Consider the following 23,913-nt stretch of genomic DNA (forward strand, 5'->3'; position numbering starts at 1 on the left):
AATGTTTTAAACTTGTAAAACTCTTGATCTTTTTATCCTGGTTGCTTTGCACACGTCCTGCTTGTTGACATGTTTATACTCATTACTACGGGGACATTTTAATACTGTCAGTCAATTTGGTGGATGAGGAAACTGTAACGTTGCGGTGGGCCTCAAAATGGAAGGGATTTGGATCCTATTTTAACATCAGGGATGTTAAAAAATAGACGTATTGTCTTTATATCACCCCAATATGAATGTGGACATACTATACCTGCACACATTCTGTCCAAACAGCTTCCAAAAGATAATTGTTATCATAGGTGCTCTTTAAAATATCACCGCTTTTAGAAATAAAGATTCTAAAACAGGAACTGTAATAACATTTCATAAACAGTTATTTAAAGATCTAGCAAACACAATTTGAATGATCTTTTCCACTTTGAAGAACCTTTTGTGCAATGGAATGTTTACATGTTTGTTAAAGGTTCTTTATGGAACCATCAATACCAACAACCTTCATTTTCAGGAGTGTACCAACAAGTTTTGTGAAACAGCACTTACTAAAAGTAATTATATGCAAAAGTAATGAATGTATTCCAACACATCTGTCTTCTTTATGTCAACTCACACTACAAGCATAGCAGAATCTATCTGTAGTCCTTTTCAAAGGGATCTGAAGGGATGCCTAATCTGCATATTCCCCCATGTGTGTTATTCTACATCTGAGGGGAAATGATCCCCACATTAGCTTAACTAACACTGAGAGTCAAAAGCTCCCTCAGCAGATGTTTCGAGTAGACTTTCACAGCCAGTAGAAACTAAAACACATTAATGCCCACAGAATGCCTGGCAAGGATGTGCAGTTTAGAGCAGTATTTAACAGATTATCCATGAATGCAATGGTGCGTTCATCTGTGAAGAGTTGAACGTATCATTGAGATGTATAGTTCAGCAATCCTGCAAGCTACTTCAAAGAGCTCTTGTTAAACATTGGAGGTCAACTTGATTATTCTACAAGCTGAACTGCAGACTAATGTGCTGCACACAGTCTTGCACATGCTAACATGACTTGAATAATATTAGTACATTAAACACAAATCCATTCTGCCAGACACGAACATCTTAGCCATACTAAATAGTTGTTTATGTCTTTCAGTGTTCACAAACTCAGAAAATAAAAACGTGCTGGTGACGTCATTTTAATTTCCAACAGTTTGGAAATTAAATGTCTAGTGAGTGCTGTTCAAATCTTGTTTTTTTTTAAAGCAGATGAACATGGATGTGGCAAAAGTTTATTACACTGCTTGCTGTACATATTTCGGCTGTTCGTAAGTGAAATGCCCAGTGGCATTTAAAGTTTAATGCTGGTGTTTGAAAATAATCTTCCACCTACTCTACACTAAAACTAAACTTAACCATCAGTGTTAATAAAGCAAACGTGGAATAAAATCACATTTCCTGAGGTAATTTGAAGTATTAATGTAACTCCAAATGTAACTGTGGTCAGTGGTGAAGGTGTTTCATAGTATGAAATAATTTGATTTATAATTAAGTTTGCATGTATGAAGCATCATTAAACTCGATGAGCATACAACACTTAAAAGGCAGGGTAGTTATAATCCAACGATGGCTCAAATATATGCAAACATAAACATTTCGATAAGAAGTGTAATGTAAATTTTGTATTTAAAAAAAAATAACCCAATGATGTATGTTTATATTTTACCTAATATTGGATTTTGACAACCCAGCACCTTTCAGAGTGGATATACATAGACAGAGTTACATAATGATGTACAATACTGATAACTCATGGTATGTTTCTGAAGTAAGTTACAATTTTGAAACATGGCTCAGCTAATAAGAATAAAGGCTTGGAACATGTACAGTGCTCAGCATCAGAGTACACTCCCACAAATTTGTCATTTGAATTAATATTTTCTATAGGAAGCTTTACAATATTATATTTGTGCATATACATTAGATTAGTCAGTACTGAAGTGAAAACTGGAGCTCATTTAACAAAATAACTTACAATAACGATTAACGGTTCAAAAATTAGTAGCACAAATTAATGTTATGGAAAAATTTATATTTTTTAAATTCGAAAATAGCAAAAATCAAGATAAAAAAAAAAAAAAAAATATATATATATATATATATATATATATATATATATATATATATATATATATATATATATATATATATATATACATACATACACACACACACACACACACACACACACACACACAAACATAGACATATACATATATATATATACATACATACATACATACAATACATACAATATTTTGCATGAGTTTAAATGTATTATCTTTCCATTTCTAAAGATGTTATATGACTAAAATATTATTTAAAAAAATATATCTGTTTAATAAATCAGTTTTGTTTAAATGCAACAAAATATATTACCCATATTCAATGAGAAATTGATAAATGTATCCATTTTCAAAATAGGGTGTACGCATATATGCTGACCACTGTATACTTTTTATACATGTTAATTTGTTTCTTCATGTCTTTGTAGTCTTGGTGTTCTTATGTACAAGAACACTCTACACTGACATTTAAGTGCTCTAGCATAGGAGCAAACAAGCTAGTTTACCATCAGAAAAACAAGACGTATAGAACTGATTATGTGACGCCAACACCAAAATTTGTTTGTTTACAAATCAATCTGAAATTGCATACCGGCGGGGTTACAAATACTATATAGACCATTTTGAGGTCTATATATAACAATGGTCCTAATATATTTCCTCTATTACATTTTTCATTACCATAGCTCCCAAGAATCCAGTAAGGTCAAAAAATTAAAAAATGATGTTGTGATAGCTTTTTTAACGCAAAGCTATGATTGAATTGTTTCTTGCTACAGTTATGAAACAGTTTGCCAAGAAGCAGGAAATGTTTTTGGGCCAATGTCATGACCATATGGTCTATAGTACACTAAAAGCAGTATGAGAGTAGAGTAGTATGTCTGAATTCATAAAACTCGAAAAACAGTATGCGAGAAGTACCTGGATGACCTACTATTTCTGGCGATTCTAAAGTGCGCATCTGTTGGACGCTATGCTATCCCATGATGCACTACGAGAGAAATCATGAATGGGAGTGAAACTGGCATGAGAAGGTCACATGATAATGTCAAAACGGCAGATGCAAAACGTCCAAGTTCTATTCATACTGCTCACAATTATACTATATGGAATGTACTTTTCTAACAGTCGAATAGTACGTTTAAATTCTAATGCAGTACACTGCAAAAAATGCTTTTCTTACTTAGATTTTTTGTCTTGTTTCTAGTCTAAATATCTAAAAATTCCTAAATCAAGAAGAATGGTATACACAAGCACAACATATTGTCTTGTTTTGAGAAATAATATGCCAATATTAAGTGAGTTTTTTCTTAAAATAAGCAAAATAATCTGCCAATGGGGTAAGCAAAATAATCTTACGTCAAAAGAAAAAACAAGATTAATTTGCTTACCCCATTGGCAGATTATTTTGCTTGTTTTAAGGAAAAACTCACTTAATATTGGCATATTATTTCTCAAAACAAGACAGTGTGTTTTGCTTGTCAAGAAAATTCTTCTTGATATAAGACATTTTAGATATTTAGACTAGAAACAAGACAAAAAATCTAAACAAGAAAAGCATTTTTTGCAGTGTACCTACTGACTAGTAGATGATTTCAGACGCAGCCCTGATCTCTGGAGAAAGTGTTCTTACTTTCAAAACCATACTGGGTTGACGTAACCCAACATTTGGTTTGTCCATGTTCCTGGTTATGACAGCCCAATGTTGTTTGGAGTATAATAACACATTATGAATTGTGACATGACTTTACTACAGATAATGATTTTCTTATTTCCAGTTAAATTTAAACATTGAGTCAAACATGAACAATCTTAACACTTGTTTGATAAAAGTTTAATTTAATCCTAATTAATCCAATGGTTGGGTCTGTTCAAATTTGACCCACAATTTTGTTAAAACTACTCAGCAATTTGCAGGATGCTGGCTAGTGTTAACCCATATTTGACCCAAATTTGGACAGAAACAACCATTCCTACTATCAGAAAAATAAAACATATGGAACTGGTTAAGTGATGCCAGCATCATTCACTCTAAAACATGTTGGGTTGTATTAACCCACCATTGGGTCAAACATGGACAATCTCAACACTTGTTTGATTAAAGTTTTATTTAAATTTAATCCCAATTAACCCAATGGTTGGGTCTGTTCAAATTTGACCCACAATTTTGATAAAAACCACTCAGCAATTTGCAGGATGCTGACTTGTTTCAACCCATATTTGACCCAAATTTGGACAGAAACAACCATTCCTACTATCACAAAAGTAAAACGTATGAAACTGGTTAAGTGACACTAACATCATTCACTCAAAAAAATGTTGGGTTGTATTAACCCATCATTATGTCAAACATGGGCGACGCAGTGGCGCAGTAGGTAGTGCTGTTGCCTCACAGCATAAAGGTCGCTGGGTCAGAAGAGATTTCTGTGTGGAGTTTGCATGTTCTCCTCCCGTTCACGTGGGTTTCCTCTAGAAGTTCACAAGTCCAAAGACATGTGGTATAGGTGAATTGGGTAAGCTAAAATTGGCTGTAGTGTATGTGTGAATGAGAGTGTATGAGTGTTCCCCAGTGATTGAAAAAAGAAAATGAATGAATGAATGGGTCAAACAAAGACCAACTCAACACTTGTTTGGTAAATGTTTAATTTAAATGTAATCCCCTTTTTCCCAGTGGTTAGGTTTGTTCAAATTTGACCCAAAATAGTGTTAAAATAGTGTTAAAACCACTTGAATTAGCAGGATGCTGGCTTGTTTCAACCCATATTTGACATAAATTTGGACAAAAACAACATTCCTATGCAAGGATTTGGGTAGAAATATGAGTTTTAGCCCCCTGTATACATTAACTGTGGAAAGAATACAAGATGTTGATGTATTGCTAACAGTTAAATAAATTTTTGTTTTTCAAAATGCTGCTCTGTTTTAACCCAATGTTGGGTAAACTATGGACAAATCAGATTTGTCTATTTTACTTAAATTTGAGTTAAATTAACCCAAAATCTTCTCAAGTAAACACATGTTTTCCAATGAGACTATGTTATTTTTCTCATCTGGCTTATGTGAGCTAGTATTAGGATGGGCTCTAACCCAGAACAATGGGTAATACCACTAAGAGGATTAGTTAAGTTAATACTAACACAATTCAGGAAATAATAGTGTTAGAGGCTAGGTCAAACCTAAAAACATTTGTAGACAGTGCAGCAGGCAATCACACAACAATCCATCATTTCACACAGCCACATTCTCTCATGACAGATAGACAGATGAGGATGTTTATGACTTGGAATCATTGGAAAGATCTGCACTAAAGCAGTTAAAAACTATTGTTCAGTGCATCACATAAACACATCACATAAGCTTATATACAGTACAGTTGTGCAGTCAGCTCAGCTTTTTTTTCAATGAAACGTAATCCCCAAATGGGTTAACCGATGTCACATAGGGAACAAAACAGCAATGTTTCCACATGGATACACTGTGCACATGTTACATTCTTTGTTGATATTCTGTTTTAGTTGCACTGACTTTTTAGATGCATCTTAGAAAAAAAGAATGCAAGAAAATACTCTATTTTTTACAAGTGATTAAAATTCAAGCGCCTCTGTCAGGTTTAAACCCAATCTTAAATTAAACCAACCTGTTTTAAGTGCTTTTTATGCTTCATCAACATTTAGAGTAGTGTTCAGTTATTAATATGTCACTTGTGTAGTTTCCATGGCTCAGTGATTCCCCTTTCGTGGTATAAATTTAAATGTGATTATTAAAGGATGGCCAGGTTTTAAAGTGTGTATGTTTTATTTTTTTCGAGTAATATAGTGGTTACATCGCACACATGATTATCTGATGGCCAAGAAGAAAAAGAGAGAAAATCAAACCCTTGTGCTGACTGTCACCTACAGAATTGAGAGACCATTGATAGACTACAGGAGAGGCAATGCAGGGCAGTTTGGTCTGTAACAGGGGAAATAAGCTTGTCTAATTTGATCAAACTTTAATTTAAGCTTCTCTTGCGTTGTGAATGTTCTATAGCCATGAGGCACCACAAGACCATTTCTGCTCTAATGCACTTACTACAGGGGATAATTTCATGTGTCTCGCAATCTGAATACATTTTCGCTACATAAAGCACAATGATTTACAGCATCTTTTACTATAAAAAAGGTTTCACTTTTTACACTATTTAGCTGTTGCTTTTTAAATATGACATTTCTGTGTATCATTTTATACGGAGACCCGGAAGGGACATGATGGTGGGGGAAAAAAAATTGGTGGAAGAAAAAAAAAAACTGGGTGGGAGAAAAAAAACAGAGTGATAGGAAAACATATTTTTACGTTTTTTTTGCGTTCCCTTGCAAAGATGTTTTGCGTTCCCTCGCAAAGATGTCTTGCGTTATCTTGCAAAACTGTTTCTCCACAAACACTTCCTGTTCATTCATGTAAACCCTCACGTTTTTGCCGAAATTCTCCTGTATTTTACCATTCTATCCCACTATCATCCTATCATTAAGTATTATCCCATATTTCTCTCATATTTTTAATCTTGAAAGCACGCTAAAATTGATATTAAAATGTCTGCATTCACTTTCTTTACATTAAAGCTGTGCATCGATCGTTGCCTTTCATATGCAACCTCTGAACCAGAGGGTGCATGTTTAAACAGACAGACACAGGCCCGGATTGGCTAATCGGGAGGACCAGGAGAATTCCCGGTGGGCCGGTCCGTTTTTTGGCCGCGAGGGCCGGTGTCCCTAGCTCCAGAATCTGTTGCTCTCAGCAGTCACACTTTTAAAATTAATTTATTTATTTACTTGACCACAGTCTTCTTATTCATTATTTTACCGCAGCTCTGCTCTTTTTATATATAACCAGCCTGCAGGTTAATCATGACTCGAATGAGTCACCTCTAAATATCGAACTGTTGTGGTCCAGTGGTTAGCACATTAGAATACGATGCCGCTGTCCTGGGTTCGATCCTCGTCTGAGTATGTTTGTTTTTTTTTCATTTTTATTGTTAAGACATATAATACTGTTAGGGTTGTTGAACATTTGAAGTTCTAAAGCAGCTGTTTTCTTAAAAAAAAAGACGTGATAGTGTATTTAGAAACTGAATTGTAATGACCTAATTTTAATATAGTCAGTCGTGAACTGAGGTGGGCCGGTCTGAGGCTTGAAACTCCAGGGCTGAAAAGGAGTCCCACTCCGGCCCTGGACAGACAAATACACTGAATAATAAGTAAACATCTCCGTCCTGCATGTTTTATTTTAAACAGCTAATTTTCTCTTAAATGAGCACAAACAGTTTCTAAAGTAATGGAATGCTTTCATTATAGATCTGTGCATTCTTACAGAGACATCTCTGTTATCAAAAAAAACAAAACGAGAGATTCTTTTGCAGCTCACTTGTTTGATAACAGAGGTGTCATGTCACTTTAAATGGCGTGTACAGAAGCTGATCTGGGATCAGTTTATTATACGGAGCGCGTCTGTCAATCAGCGCTTATACATGCATTCACTGGTTCAGAGGTTGCATTTGAAAGGCGACGATCGACGCACAGCTTTAATGTAAAGAAAGAGGGATAGGATGGCAAAATATGGGAGAATTTCGGCAAAAACAGGAGGGTGAACAGGAAGTGTTTGTGGAGGAACAATTTTGCGAGATAATGCAAAACATCTTTGTGAGAGAATGCAAAAACCTTAGAAATATGTTTTATTATCACTTAGTTTTTTCTTTTTTTCTCCCATCCAGTTTTTTTTTCTTTCACCTTTTTTTTCCCCACCATCACGTCCCTTTCGGGTCTCCGTATTTCCGGGTCTCCATAGTTTATTGTATTTTACTAAAATGATATTCTTGTCACATCAACTAAAGCAACAGTTACTGCTATTGAAGCAATTATTTATTTTTTTCTATTCAATGGATAATTTATTTTTCAGATTTGCAAAATACATATCATCCTGTTTTTAATAATTTTACTTACAAATGACAAACACAAACGTACTGCTTCATTCATTCATACATTTTCCTTTGGCTTAGTCTCTTTATTCATCAGGGGTCACCACAGCCAACTTATTCAGCATTTGTTTTTCCAGCTGCAACCCAGTACTGGGAAACACCCATTCTTACACCTGTACTGCCGGCAAACCGGAGCACCCGGAGGTAACCCACATGAACACAGGGATGCCAACTGACCCAGCCGGGTCTCGAACCAGCGACCCCTTTTGCTGTGAGGCGACTGTGCTGTCAACTGCACCACTGTGTCACCCCTCTCACAAGCAACAGATAAACAGGCTTAGTTTTCCATGGTCGTGTCACACATACACAAATTATTTGAATATCAACATTCCTGTTCAACACAAAAATGTTTGTCCAGAAAACTCAGTTAAACATATAGACATAACATTTTAGCGAATATTGTTCACATAACATTTATTTTTATGTAAATCAATAGTTATTTACAATTCTTATTGTCTTATATATGACAGAAAAAGTACAGTGTGCTGAACAAATGGTGATTTAATTTTTTTACAGTGCAGTGTTGGGTCAAATATGGACAAGACTAATAGTTGGATAAAAAAAACGTAATTAAATTGTAATTTAAAAAAGTAACATGATGATTGAGTTTGTTTACCTTTGACCTTATGTTGGGTTAAACCAGTGGCGACCAACCTGGAGATCTACCTTCCTCTAGATTTCAGTTGCAACCCATATCAGACACACCTGCCTATAATTATAAAGTGCTGTTCAGTTCCTAATTAGTAGGTTTAGGTGTGTTTAATGAAGGTAGGGGCTAAGGATGTCCAGATCCGATTACAAGATCGGAAATCGGGCCTGATCAAACAGTTTCAGACTCGGATGTTACCTCCCAATCAGGAATGTATATGTGTGTACATATATATTCTCATCATTTTCAACACATCTATAGTTATGCAGTGGTACAGAGTTAGACCTCTACAGTCTGGACATATTTTAAAGTTGATGATTACAACATTGCCATAGCAAAACATGAGATGTGTAAACTTGGGATTGCAAGAACGACATTTGACACAACAAACAAACAGAGTTGTTGAATTTATTGTCCATTGTTTGTTTGTGTTGTTATATACATTAAGTAATTGTAAAGTGTTAGGCTATTGTAGGGGCAACACGGTGGCTTAGTGGATAGCACTGTCAGCTCACAGCAAGAAGGTCACTGGTTCGAATAACGGGGGGTCAGTTGACATTTCTGTTTGGAGTTTGCATGTTCTCCGTGTTCACGTGGATTTCCTCAGGGTGCTTTGATTTCCCCCACAGTCCAAAGACATGTGCTACTGTATAGGTGAATTGAAAAAACTAAATAAGCCATATGTGTGTGTGTGATTGTAAGAGTGTATGGATGTTTCCCAGTGCTGGGTTGCAGCTGGAAAAGCATCTGCGGGGTTGGTGGTTCATTCCGCTGTGGTGACCCCTGATGAAAAAAGGGACTAAGCCAAAAGAAAATGAAGGTCTAGGCTACTGTAAAAGGTGCATTTACAAAAAACAACTCTGGACTTTATAGCAATCCATGTGTACAAATATATAATGTTAATTAATTTGAATGTATTACAGTTGTATCTCCCAGCGCGCCTTCCACTTTATACGATGCTGAAATAATGGAGGATAAATTGGAACAAAGTAATAAAACGATCATGTACCCTTGAAGATCACACAAACACTACAAATCCGTGTGTCTAACCTAATGATAATGATCGTGTTCTTCTTCTTCTTTTTCTTCGGGATTTCAGATAACGGCCTTTGATGAGCTTCAGGCAGACTTCAAGGTGCCGATCGATCAGGGCAATCCACTTCACGCGGTAAGCCATACAAATAATGAACCCGGATTTATTGCCTTTTCCTGCACTTTCATGGAAAGTAAATGAGTCTGTGTATGTGTGTGTTTAATTGTTAATGGTGGGAATATATTCAAGCAAGTCCTCTGATCTTTTGCCTGTGCCAGGTGTGTTGCCTGCCCCAAACTCTCAAACATTTCCTGCCATCCGCAGCATCGCATGAATAATCCATAGAGCAGCTGTCTATGTGTTGTCTTTCCTCTGCTGGAGGCTCTGGCAGCTTTAATCTCGCTAATTAATTCAAACGGAGGCAACTTTTCCAGCTTTTTGGACACACCAACTGTTATCCAAAAGTTTACAACAACATTGTTATTCGACATGCCAGAATAATTTCGAGTTGCGAGATGATTTACATGCGAGTGATTCTATAACTGCGGGTACATTTTGGGTCTCCAAGATAAACCTCATAGTAATTTGCAATAGCAAAAACTTGATGATAGTTTTATTGAATAATAGCACAAATAAAATAAACGTATCTCTAAAAATAATGTTTTCATGTGTATTTATCAACATAATCAATAAATATTATACATTTTGTCAGTTTTGTGGCTATTTTATACCAATTCAGTAGTATGAAAATGTTAGATTTTTAAAAGTAGGCAGGTCACCAAACAGTGTTGGGGTAACGCATTATAAGTATCGTGAGTTACGTACAGTAATATTGTTACTTAATGTAATGTAGTAGTAGGCCCATGTAATGAGTAGGCCCACACGGATTCTGCATGAGCAGAAATTGGCAGATTTTCTTAGATTTTCAGCCCAACATTATGTCTATATATTGACTTGTCCTAATGTATGAAAATTTATATTTACTTAGTTTTTTAAATTAATTTCAGTAATATTACTGACTAATTTGAAAATGTTAATATGATTTATTTACAATACAGTTTGTAAAGTAATATTTTCTGTCTTTTAGCAGATATTATATGAGACTTTCTTTGTTTACTAAATAAGTGAATCTAATTAGATTTGCATTGTAAACATTAAACAAAAGTTAAATCGGTATTATTTTTTATTTCATAAATTACCTTTTTTGCTATGATACTCCCAAAATCATTCTGCTTAAATCTGCAGCTGAAATAGTCAAAAATGTGCACAGACTCTTTTTAAAAAAGCTACTTGAGTTACTTTCTAGCTTAGTTAATTCACTTTTAAAAAACAAATTGTTGAATTAAAACTATTGTAGTCACGTTGAATCCCGCACACAATGAGAAAATGCAGGATCAGACAGAAATGAAGACGTCTGAATCTTATTATTCTGCGATAGAAATATTCTCTTTATTTTGAACACAAAAGAAGATTATCTGAATGGACAGTGATTTTACTTTATAATAAGACAAAAGTACAAAAGTAGCAAACGCATTGCTTTAAACTTTCATTAATCTGTATATAAAGTGCGTATATAAATGTTAAATCGAGGTCCTTACTCTCTGTAGTTGTTAAAAATCCCAGGATGTCCTTTCGACAAGAGTAGGGGTTTAACCCCAGTATCCAGGTCAAATGTACCCACTGGCCTCTATTCATCATGGCCTCCTAACCATCCCCATATTATAATTGACTTCATTACTCTGTCTACTCACCACCAATCAGCAGTGCGGTCTGGTGCTATATAACTGATTTTGCGTCATCCAGGTGGATACTGCACACTGGTGGTGGATGAGGAGATTCCCCCAATGTGTAAAGCGATTTGAGTGTCCAGAAAATCGCTACATAATCTAAGGAATTATTACTTATTTTTATAATATGTAGTTTTTTGGGGAGTATTCACTACTTTCTTAAGTAACCCCCACCCCTTCACCCCCCACACCCAATTGTCATTGGGGGATGAGCAAATTGTATTAAATTGTATGAAGGGGATACGAATAGGTATTGGCCACTAAATCAAAACGTTACAAGTTGACATAAGATAACGTTGGTATTTACGGACAATTTGAATTCACAATATTAACTTAAAGACTGCATTAATACCTATTTTTGACCATCTCTGCCTCCTGAATCTTACATTCTGCTTACATTGACATTGTTTGAAATTTTTGAAATTAAAAACAATTATTTTTTGTCTGCGCCTACATTCTGGTCAACTCGCATGCAAATTGCTCCAAACAACTTCCACTGACAATCACTGAAAGACATTGAGCCGAGTCAACTCTGTTATTGTAATATTTCAGTGAATGTGTCAGTCACTTTTTAAAATCAGTGAGGAAACTACAGGGTGGGCCATTTATATGAATACACCTTAATAAAATGGGAATGTTTGGTGGTATTAACATCCTGTTTGTGGCACATTAGTGTATGTGAGGGGGCTTGTAAATAATTCATGAAAGAATAAAGTTACGATTAAAACCAAGCACACCATTGTTTTTCTTGTAAAATTCTCAATAAGTATATTAAGGTGTATCCATATAAATGGCCCACCCTGTACATCTGTTTTAGACATGCCATGTGGTATCTGGTTTGAAGTTAGCATCTGGAGCTAAAGCACAAAATGGTGGAATATGCCTGTTATTGTCAACTTTGCTACTAATTTAAAAGGTTTACCAATAAGTTAAACAGCAATGAGTTTCAGAATCACATGTTCCCTATCACATTTAAGCATTTAACTTTATTTTACATTAGTAATGGGTTTAGTTTACTGTCATTTGTTGTTTTAGTTTAAGGAAAATGATTGGAAAAATGCTTGAAATGTACCCGCAATTCTAGAATGAGTCATGTTCGCGCTTGATACCTTGCCAGGCTAAGTGCTGACAGAAAACAAATCAGGTATTTTCGGTCTTTTGGACTTTTGTGTGTGAAAGTCTCACCGTGACGTGTAGACAAAGTATCCGAGTCACGTATCCGCTCCACACAAAGCTTCCGCAGTCGTAATTTATTGCCGTCTTCCCAACAAAGTTTCAAAGTAAGAGATACAAGCTCTGTATGTCACCTAGCCCTCAGTCTGACTGAAGGGAACTATGGAGGATCTGGAAGGTGGGGGTGCTGAAAGATTGATGGGCTCCTAGCTGATCTCACCACCCAGTCAAGTCAATCTCACACCCTGCCTGGCTAATTGGTGGCTTCTGTCAGTCTTCAGCTGGGAGGAAGTCAGGGCTTCATCCTGTGATTCTCATTGGAGATCCCCTTATGACTCCAGTCTGTACAGTGTGTGTTTCTGTGTTCAGTCCTGCAGGCCCTTTTTCACACCTGCCACCAATATGCGTTTTATATCTGGAAAGAAATTTGTTTCTGTCTTTTTTTAGTTCTGAGAGTTGAATATAGTTCACCTAAAAATGAAACTTGTGTCATGATTTACTCACCCTCAACTGGTTCCAAATATAGTAGTTTCTTTTTTTTGGTAAAATTGTTTTTGTTTTTTTGTTTTTAATAATAATAATAATAATAACAATAATTATATATATATATATATATATATATATATATATATATATATATATATATATATATATATATATATATATATATATATATATATATATATATATATAATTTTTTATTTTTATTTATTTATTTTTTTTTTGATGTTGGAAAGTGGTAGCCATTGACTTGTATAATATGGAGGGTGAGTAAAAGACAATTTTCAATTTTTGTCGAATTTATAGATATAATATTGACCTTATTCTGCAATGCAGAAGTACAATTTGTTAGCTCTTCTATGTGATTGTTTTAGAACTTCCAATTATTTTGCCTATAGAGAAATCACTAGGAATATTAAACAGCAGTAAACGGTCAAAATACTTGCCCTACAAACAATTGTGTTCATGACTATACATACAATTAGAAATAATTTATTAAGAAATTACAAGTCAGTCTCATTTGTCAGTATAGCAAGCTGTTTTAACACCTAAAAATGAAAGAGAGCTGAAGAATAAGGTTAATAGTCACAATAATCACACAATTAATACATTGTTTAATGTATTTTGCACTCTATTTTATAAAACAGTTTATAAATAAATGTGGAGACTTAGACCCAATCACAATTCTACCCCGTAGCCCTCCCCCTTAGTCCTCGTGTTGCGCGTTTACTTGAAGGAGTAGGGGTGTCCCAATTCTCTTTACCTTGGAGGCATAGGGCTGAGGGGAAAGGGCTAGATAGCCCTTTAAACAGAGATTTTTCAGGACCACACTCGAAACCAAGGGGTAGGAAAATTTCCCAGAATACACCAACTACAACAGCAGCATAGCTGCACACAGAAGTAATGAGATGCACAAATCAGTATTTTTTGTCATTATTACAAATTTTTACAACCAACAAGCACGTTTTTATATTTTCACAACCGCGTTTATGTTTTACTTGCTTAGATGCTTAAAAAAACGAAGAAAAAGAAAAAAGCTAAATTTCCTATTAATAAATGCTACACTGTAAAAAAATATATATGTGTAAATATATGCTTAAAAAAACGAAGAAAAAGAAAAAAGCTAAACTTCCTATTAATAAATGCTACACTGTAAAAATATATATATATGTGTGTGTGTGTTTACAGAAAATATCTCTAGATTTTTCACAGTAATTTTTTGTCATTTCAAATTATATTCAAGACAGTAAAATGAAAAACAATCTCTCCAAATTAACAGTTTGACTTTCATTTTAGATACTTTATCATTAAAGACAAATTACTGACATTTTTGTTTTTTATACAGGGAAATTACAGTATTATTTATACAGTATTATTTTTTTTTAATTATATTCAAATCCGTAAAAATTACTAATAATATCTGTAAATTAACAGCTTGATTGTTATTTTATGTACTATATTATTAATGACAAATTACAGCAATTTTCCTGTTTTATACAAAAAAAAATGCAGTATTACACAAAATTTTTCCTGTTTTTTTAAGTACATTTTAAATTACATAAAATGAAAGTATTATATTGTAATTACTTGCTATGTAAAAAAAAAATTTTTAAATCATTAAAAAAGGTCAAATGACTGGCAGCTACGGCTGCCAAACAAAAACCATAAAATTACGGTAAAATTTCTTTTTTGAAATAAAGAAAAAAAATGCACTTTATTTTAACAAAGAAATTTTACAGTAATTTTATGGTTTTTGTTTGGCAGCCGTATGACATATGATGACGTGTGCAGGTGTTTTAGTGCTGTTCCATTTCTCAGGGGTAAAATTTTGAAGACCTTTACAGTGTTTCAAGGGCCAGGGGAAGGAGTAGGGGTACCAAAATAGAATTTGGATTGACCTTAATGTACTAAACTCCCAAAAATTACTGTGCTGCTAGTTGAAACTACTCATGTAAAATGAGCCTAAACAACACAATTCTCGAGGTTCTTTTGGGACAAATTAATTGTTTTATGTTCAATCCACAACAATCATTTTGTGTTGGGGCAGCCTAAATGAAATATTCTGAGCCATGATTTTTTTTTTTGTGTATTATATAAATATGTAAAATATTGGGTAACGTATTTAAAGGTGTCCTTTTTACACGGGTTCCGTGTATACTTACAATATAAGTAATTACAATTATTCATTGATTCATTTTCCTTTGGCCTAATCCCCTTTATTCATCAGGGGGCGCCACAGCGGAATGAACTGCAAACTTATCCATTATGTTTTACACAGCAGATGCCCTTCGAGCTGCAACCCAGTACTTGGAAACATCCATACACAGTCATTCACACATACACTTCAGCCAATTTAGTTTATTCAATTCACCTGTACTGCGTGTGATTGGACTGTGTTGGAAACCGGAGCACCTGAAGGACTCCACACAGAAATGCCAACTGACCCAACTGACTCGAAACAGCAACCTTCTTGCTGTGAGGCGACAGCGCTTACCACTGAACCACCCCTAATTATGTATTAAAATAACCTTATTCTTAACCCATATTCTAACCCTATAGCGAGTACATGTAATTAATTATTATTGTTCAGTAATTAAAAGAATAGTTACAATGTAACAATGACATATTAAAATAAAGTGTGACCAAATATTGTTTATACAATATGATTTTACATTAAATTGGGGCTTAAGTGTTCATTTATTATAGCATGTTTTTTTTTTTTATATCAGATGTAATAGTATATATCTTGTTTATCAGTAAATATAAAAATCCTTGAAACAAAAAACTTGCAAAAAAATTGCTAAATAAATTGCATCTGGCATTAAGTTTCTAATTTTTCAAAACAGTTTTCTAATGAAGTTGCCGCAGACTTTTACTCCAGTAAGATTGTGCGTTTGCAAGTGAAATGAAATATTAAGTAGGGGTGAGGTTTAATTTTTGAGCTCCTCCTATCATCATTCACTCTTCGCAAACTACAGGTTGGAGGGGTGCGGTTAATCATATATTGCTCAAACCACCAAACTTGCACCATCAGGCAAAGACCCCAAACAGTTTTCCAAACAGATACTCTTTATGTGGATTAACTTAGGGTGCTTTCACACCTGCCTTGTTTAGTTCGGTTTAAACGCACTAGAGTTTGTTTTCCCTCTTGGTACGGTTTGTTTGGGCTGGTGTGAATGTAGTAATCATACTCTAGTGTGAACCAAAAGCGGACCAAAAAAGCATACCAAGACCTTCTTGAAGAGGTGGACTACCATGTCACAGTTTAGCTAAATTGATTCACGCCTCCTCCTGAAGTGACTTGCGATGTGCCTTCGCTGTTTGCAATGCATTAAAACATTGTTTTCCAGTCGCAGCCACGCTTCATTTTCAAAAATGTTTTGTGTATACAAACTATATAGTATACTATGGCCATGGATACAATCAGCCAGTGCAGTCGTCCCTCCATAGTAAAAATCGACATTTTGTGTCTGCCAGCTTGTTTACTTGTGTGAGTTTCATTGCCATTTTCCAGCACTTTCATTCTGACCAATCGAAAAGCAGTTTAGGAAATACGTTTAGTAACATCTGGCCAACGATTGATGTAGATTTTGTCACATGACTGCATTTTGTTTTATTTCAACTGGTTAGGACCAAAGCAATCATGGTGTAAAACAGACCCAAGACAGCAGAAAAATGCTACAATGTATCATATGTTGCTCTTAGTCCGGACCAAATGAGCCGAACCACAGATGTTAAAGCACCCTTAAAGACTAACAATATGATCTAGTGAAACAAACACTGTATATTTTGATTTCATGCTGACTTTTAACATAAATCAAACTTAATTTAGTAGCGTTTAAAATGTAAAACATGATAAATCAGAGGTTGGGAGCTGACAGAAGCATCAAATTTAACTGCTCTTCACTGCCACTGCCCAGCTATTTCTGCGAAAGCTTTCAAAGTATAATTCTCCAGCAATTAAACACTTCTGATGCTATTCTTTTATAAGATGCTCTAATAATCCTTGATGAGTTTTCTTTGTGTTGAAACGAGGCATCTTTCGTGTTAATGTTATAAGCTCATTAGACCGAATTTGTATCTGCTGTGCTGCCTGATGCGCGCAAGCTTTTCGTATTTTCTCATGCTAATGTTCGAGACAGACATTACCATGCATGTGGCTGATTTTCTATGTAAAACAACACTAAATTAGGGATCATTAGCCTGCATGATGGCATGAGTTTTATGACACAGATGTTTGTCAGCATGCATAAAATGATTGATCCAACACATCAACTGAGATAACTTGTTCTTTTATTGTTATGTTGTCTTTGGATTTACTTATTCTTTCTTTTTTTTCAGAAGACACGTAATTTAAATCAGAATTATCTCTTATTTTAGCGAAAGAAGCATTGCTAAAACATTAGCTAACTTAGAGCTTATATTACCTACCAGCACATTGTTTTAGTAGAGGTCACTCGACTCTCCTCAGGGCCCACTTTGAATTGGATACGGATGGTCTCTTCGGGGTCAAATAGCATCTGTTACTCTCCATACCACTCAATTAACTGCATGAGCTGAGCTGCAAGTCAGACCAGTTTTTTTTTTTTTTTTTGCACTGAAACTCTAAACTGAATTGCTCAGAAGAGAAAAATGATTTTTTTTCAACTGAGAAATAAGTGATTTAACAGACACAGCAGTATGGGCTTTCTAAAAACCAAAGGCAAAGATTTAGCTAGATAAAGCTCAAAACATATAAACCATTCATTTATAACCGGGTTTGTGTCATGACCTACATTTTTACAAGCCAAAATATTTTATTTAAAAGAAATTTCATGTGATTATAGCAACATAGACTCAGCAGAAAAACATGCTTCAGCCTACATTTTTGTGAAACCACAAATGCGTATTTAACATACACCGAATGCGGTTTCCAAGTAAAATGAAAGCTATGAGGCAGCATGGTGCCAACAGCTTTTATTCCTTTTCACACTAATGATATTTATAGGGGCATGTTATTGATGAATAAAGGAATGCAGTTCTTTTTATAACACCACATAAAACATCTTAACGGTGTTCATGATATGTAAACAAATATGTTTGCCTCACCTATCGATCTCCATATGGACAACATTTCTACCATGGTCAGTTTGCTCGGTAGCTCACCTTGTACGATGTTGTACTTGTCACGCAAAGCACTCTAGTTCAAGTCAGGTGATAAAAGCTGCCATTTCTGGGTTGTGTTTTCAGTAGTGGTAGTCATCAGAGTTGAGAAACTTACAGTGCAATGAATGGGAGGGCAAAACTATTATACTCATTTTTTTGCTAAAATAATAAAAGGAAAAACTCCACGATGGTGTTATCAAGACTCATTTATCAGAAAAAAAAGTAAAATAGTGTGAGACTGATAACAGCAGCAAACAATGTCAAATTTACTGTCTCCCCATACATGCTGCAATTCAAATGCTTCGCAGAAGCAGTAATTTGTTTTTTGTATTTTCATGCAGAGATGACACTATACATAACTAAATATAGATATACATAAGTTAAAAAAATCGAAATATTAAAAACGTTTAAGGATTTAAGATGCTGATGTCTATTTCTACCATGGTCAGTTTGCTTGGTAGCTCACTTTGTCATATGTACAATGTTGTACTTGTGACGCAGAGCACTCTGGTTCAAGTCAGGTAATAAAAGCTAAAAGCCATGAAAAATCAAGGTAAAAATATGGAGTCACAGTGAACTTTTCGATAACGTTTGCTTTTGAAAACACTAGTGGTTGCGTTCAGGGCTGTGGTTTGCTGGTGATCTGACAAGATACACTTTCTCGTGGACGCATACAAAAAAAGACGTGTATCTGAAACATACAACAAAACATCAAATAAAAAAATGCATTTTAGATACACAAAAATGTAGACAGCACCCTCTAGTGGTTTTTTCATCAGAAACATACAGTGAAACATACCATAAGCAACGTATTTTACCTTTGGGTTGCATTATAAGTTGCACAGGGTCACAACATAATTTTTTTTATTTTGCATTAGCGTGGTCATATTTTAGAATTTAATTAAGCCTTTTCACATTTCTTGGTTTTTCAGTAGCAGAAGTCATCATAGTTGGAAGACGTACAGCGCAATCAATGGGAGAGTACAATTTTTTTTAAAAACAATCCTATTTGCTGGAATAATAAAAGAAAAACTCACACGCACACACACAAAACAGAAAATTATAATAACTTAGGTTGGAAAAAGTAACTCTTTCAGGTGTAAAAATTTATATGCAAATTTTTGTTGATCTAATTTACAGTTATTACAGATTATATAAATTGTTCTTGAATAAATTCACATTTCAAATAATAAAAGACAACTTTTATTTAAGAAAATGTGGTATACAAAATGTTTTATAAAAGTAAAAACATGCGGTAACACTATAATCATTACACACTATGAATCATTTATTAAGCATTAGCAAATAGTTAATTCATTATCTGTTAAGTATTAAATCTATATTAATAGACGTTAGTAAGCAGTTTATTTTTTACAGATACAAATGCCGTTTTCTTGACTTTAAAGCACATTTATAATGTGCTTAATGATTGTGTTTTTATACTTTTTTAATAATTATTCTTTAATTACTTAATTAAGTTTTGCATTATTTACAAACCATTTAATTAAGAACAGTTGGTGCTATTTTAAGATCATTCAGAATGCTTAAGTAAATGATTAATTTACTTTTTCAAATCAACATTTATAAATCTCATTATTCAGGCATATTAATAGTTAATTTGTATGTTAATAAATGCGTGACTAACTTAACTTCATTCAGATTTGTGACCTAATCCAGTGAGGATTATTTAAGCTTTATAAATCCCTTATAAATGACAATCAAAGGCTCAGTTACATTCTAAAGAGTACAAAAGAAAATAAACGACTTTGTTCATTTCTATTTGTTCGAAGATGCACAAATCAATTTGTATCAAATGAAAAATACATCTTTGCAGTTTTCTCTTTAATAAAATTACAGTTTAAACTTTACTAAACTACTTTTTTAATGTTGTATCATAATATATTGTTAAATTAATAGATTGTTGTTTTATCCAATTTTATTTAATTGTATTTATTTCTAATGGAATTTTACACTCCTGTTTTTCAGCACTGTTTTCAGCAAAGTTTACAGTAATTTTATTTTTTTAAATAAGATAATAAAAATTTATTGTTTATTTGTTATTCAGCCTTTAATTGTTATTAATAAGGGATTTACAAAACATAAAAAGTCCTCACTTTAGATTAGGTCACAAAAATGCATGAAGTTGATTTAATAAAGCATTTATTAACATACATAGTAACCACTTTATGCCTGAATAATAAAATATATAAGTGTTAATTTGAATAGTTTATTAATCATTTTCCAACTCAAATGTTTCTAAAAGCCACCAACTACTCTTAAATACAAATGATTTGTAAATTTCATTACTAATGACTAACTTTTAAAGTATAAAAATACAAATATTAAGCACATTATAAATGTGCTTATAAGTCAAGAATACAGCATGTGTAGCTGTATTTAGAAACTGCTTACTAATGTCTATTATTGTAGAGTTAATGCTTTATGGATAATGAAATATGAACTATTTGCTATGCTTAATAGATGATTAATAGTGTGTAATTTTTATAAAGTGTTACCAAACAGGCCAACCATAAACAAACTGGCAATTCACAACTTAGGTTTTTAAAGTTGTGTTCACATCTGACAGTTTTGGGTTTAGTTACAATGAACTCTGATGTTTGGCAATTCTGTGTGGAGTTTGCATGTTCTGCCCGTGTTCGTGTTGGTTTCCTCCGGGTGCTCCGGTTTCCCCCACAAGTCCAAAGACATGCGGTACAGGTAAATTGGGAGAGCTAAATCGTCCGTAGAGTGTGTAAATGGAAGTGTATGGGTGTTTCCTATTGATGGGTTACAGCTGGAAGGACATCCGCTACGTAAAACATATGCTGGATAAGTTGTCGGTTAATTCCGCTGTGGTGACCCCAGATTATTAAAGGGACTATGCCGAAAAGAAAATCAATGAAAGAACTCTGACGTAATTGCTATGATTGTGTGGTTCATTGCAAAAAGTGTGAACCGTGCCATTCTACCCTAGACATATACCAAACACGCAGATCCAAACCACTGAAAAATGGATGTAGTCCACTTTCAAGTGAAATCTGGTGCGGATTGACTGAAATATGAATGCAACACAGACCAAACTCACCACATGAAATCACCATGAGACCATTTGATGCAGTCTAGATTACATTTTATGATGATATTTTACGTGCATGCTTTGTTGGTTTTCATGTATGAGGGGATGCCAAGAACATATCCAAGTTGGCATCCATCTAAATTGGCTAGCTTCTAAAATGACCAAAATAATTTGAGTTTGTTTTCAGGCTTGTTTTTTGATCACATTTTTTTCATTCCATCAGCCTAAGGAATGCTGAACATTCTTCATGCTACAGGGATAATGCATCGTTGTTCTGCTGTGTTTGCATTTGTATCTCCGTCAAGGATTATCCATTTGCACGTCGCAGATTGGACGGCTCAAGAACATCGTACATCCGCTGCTGTATTGACTCTCTGTCCTATATTTAATATTTTGTTTACACTGTACGCCAGCACTTGTCAAGCAGAATTTATGCTGACGAATATTTCAAAGGGAGATGAGTCTAATTGCCTTCTAATTAAAAGTGCTGATATAGCTGCGGTTATCTTCACTCGCTATGGCTGCCAGTGGAATATATTTGCATGCTGTTGTTGAGGAGGGAAATAGTGTGAATAAAAATGTCTCAAGCAAATTGGGATGAACTAAAATGAGGAGCAGACCAAAAATAGTCAGCGTTCAGTGTAACTTTGGGTGTAATCTCTAAAACACAGCTGTGTGCCGGAACAAGACAGTGGGAAGTTGCCAATCAAAGCTTTGGGGAAAAAAAATCAAATCAAATAAAAAACAACTGTTTAGAAATGCACAGAAACAGCTTTGGTGAATAAAGCTGCATTTTTTTCCCAATTCAGCAAAGAAAATCATTTAGCAGCTTGTCATTTTGTCAAGTTTTTACTAAACAAATACTTGCATTGAATACATCCATTAAAACAATTTGTGTGTATATATATGTTTATACATCATCTCTCAAAAAGATCCTAGCAAAATTAATTCGGTCAGAATTTCTCAATCAAATCAAAATACCTCCAATATTAATTATACTTTGTAATTAGATTAGATGGCAAATAGATTAAATGATATGATATGTGTATACATTCTCCACCTCACCTGATTTATATCACTGCATTACCTTCTTTTTGTGCATCTTCTTGGCCCTGTACCATGCCTTCGACAGTGGTGATATTTTCAACAGTATGGGCAGTGTGTGGACGACCACTCACGGCCACATGACATACTGTTTCAGTGCATTCAATTTTCACCAACAAGTAATCCAATTGACCTTTTGTCCAGTTTTTAGTCAGAAATTCATGAATAAAATGTGTAGCCTTTCAGTTCTCATAATGCTTTGATTAAACATTTATTTTCATTCGAAAATACACTCTTTATTTAAGTTTTAAGCAGCTAAACGAGCAATATCGCATGAGTAGCAGTGCAATATGGCTTTATATCGAAACTGGTGGGAGGCATGCATTGGCATGAGGCTGTAGGCCAAATGCTTTAGTGTCCCACCAGCAGCCACATCGCACTACTACGAGTGGGATATTGCATTTATACAACAGTTTGACAACATAATCGTGTATATAAATAAAAAAATTCAAACATGGAGAGTCTAAAAATCCTTTTCTAAGAGGAACTATCTTCAACCATTCCTGAGCTGCACCATTTTCTGCAGAAACAGAAACCATTGCTTCTTCACCAACTTCACTTTAGAGCTAGTATTTGAATGATTTTCTAGTGTAATGTCCAAAGTGATAACAAAACAGGTGATTTTGCTGACACTTTAAGACTAAACGGCATGAAATGCCATCAATCAACAGAGATTTCCCAGTATTTCTCTGTTGCAATTGGGAGATCACAATAATTATTCCAGAAAAAGCCATAGCAATACAATTACTACCAGATTACTATTGCGTTTGTGATTAACGCTAAACATATGTGGGAATCTCTTTTTTCTTTTTTTTTACTGATCTAGTCTGCAGTAACAAAAACAAAAAACTCATTGGAGACAAATAGATGTTTGGAATTTGGATGTTCTCCCGTATTTATGTGGGTTTTCTTCGGGTGCTCCGGTTTTTCCCACAGTCCAAAGACATGTGCTATAGATGAATCGAATAGGCAAAATTAGCCATAGTGTATGTGTGTGCATGTGAGAGTGTATGGATGATTCCCAGTACTGGGTTGCAGCTGGAAGGGCATCTGCTGTGTAAAACATGTCCTGGATAAATTGGCGGTTCATTCCGCTGTGGCGACCCTTGATGAATAAAGGGACTAAGTCGAAGGAAAATGAATGAATGAATGTTAAATGAAATGAATGCATTAATGTGAACAATATACTGTACTTAGCGTGCAGGAATCTCTATTGTCTACAGATCATTTGAATATATAAAAGATATAATATACAAGGAAACAAATAGAGGACACATTTTGAGTTGTGTAACTAAACTGACTAACAAGGTCGCCTCTGGTAAAGAGA

The 23,913-nt window shown here is 34.4% G+C and overlaps 1 protein-coding gene across 4 annotated transcripts in view; it reads left to right on the forward strand.

Annotated features, from left to right (window-relative positions):
* cnih3 (cornichon family AMPA receptor auxiliary protein 3) overlaps positions 1–23,913 on the forward strand; it is a 68,350-nt gene that overhangs the window by 4,213 nt on the left and 40,224 nt on the right. For all 4 annotated transcript variants that reach the window (XM_021468659.3, XM_068215673.2, XM_687375.9 and 1 more), the window contains exon 2: positions 9,867–9,935. In XM_021468659.3, coding sequence (XP_021324334.1) covers positions 9,867–9,935 — 69 coding nt within the window. The remainder of the gene's footprint in view (positions 1–9,866; positions 9,936–23,913) is intronic.

This window comes from Danio rerio, chromosome 20 (assembly GCF_049306965.1).
Source record: "Danio rerio strain Tuebingen ecotype United States chromosome 20, GRCz12tu, whole genome shotgun sequence".
NCBI classification, from domain to species: domain Eukaryota; kingdom Metazoa; phylum Chordata; class Actinopteri; order Cypriniformes; family Danionidae; genus Danio; species Danio rerio.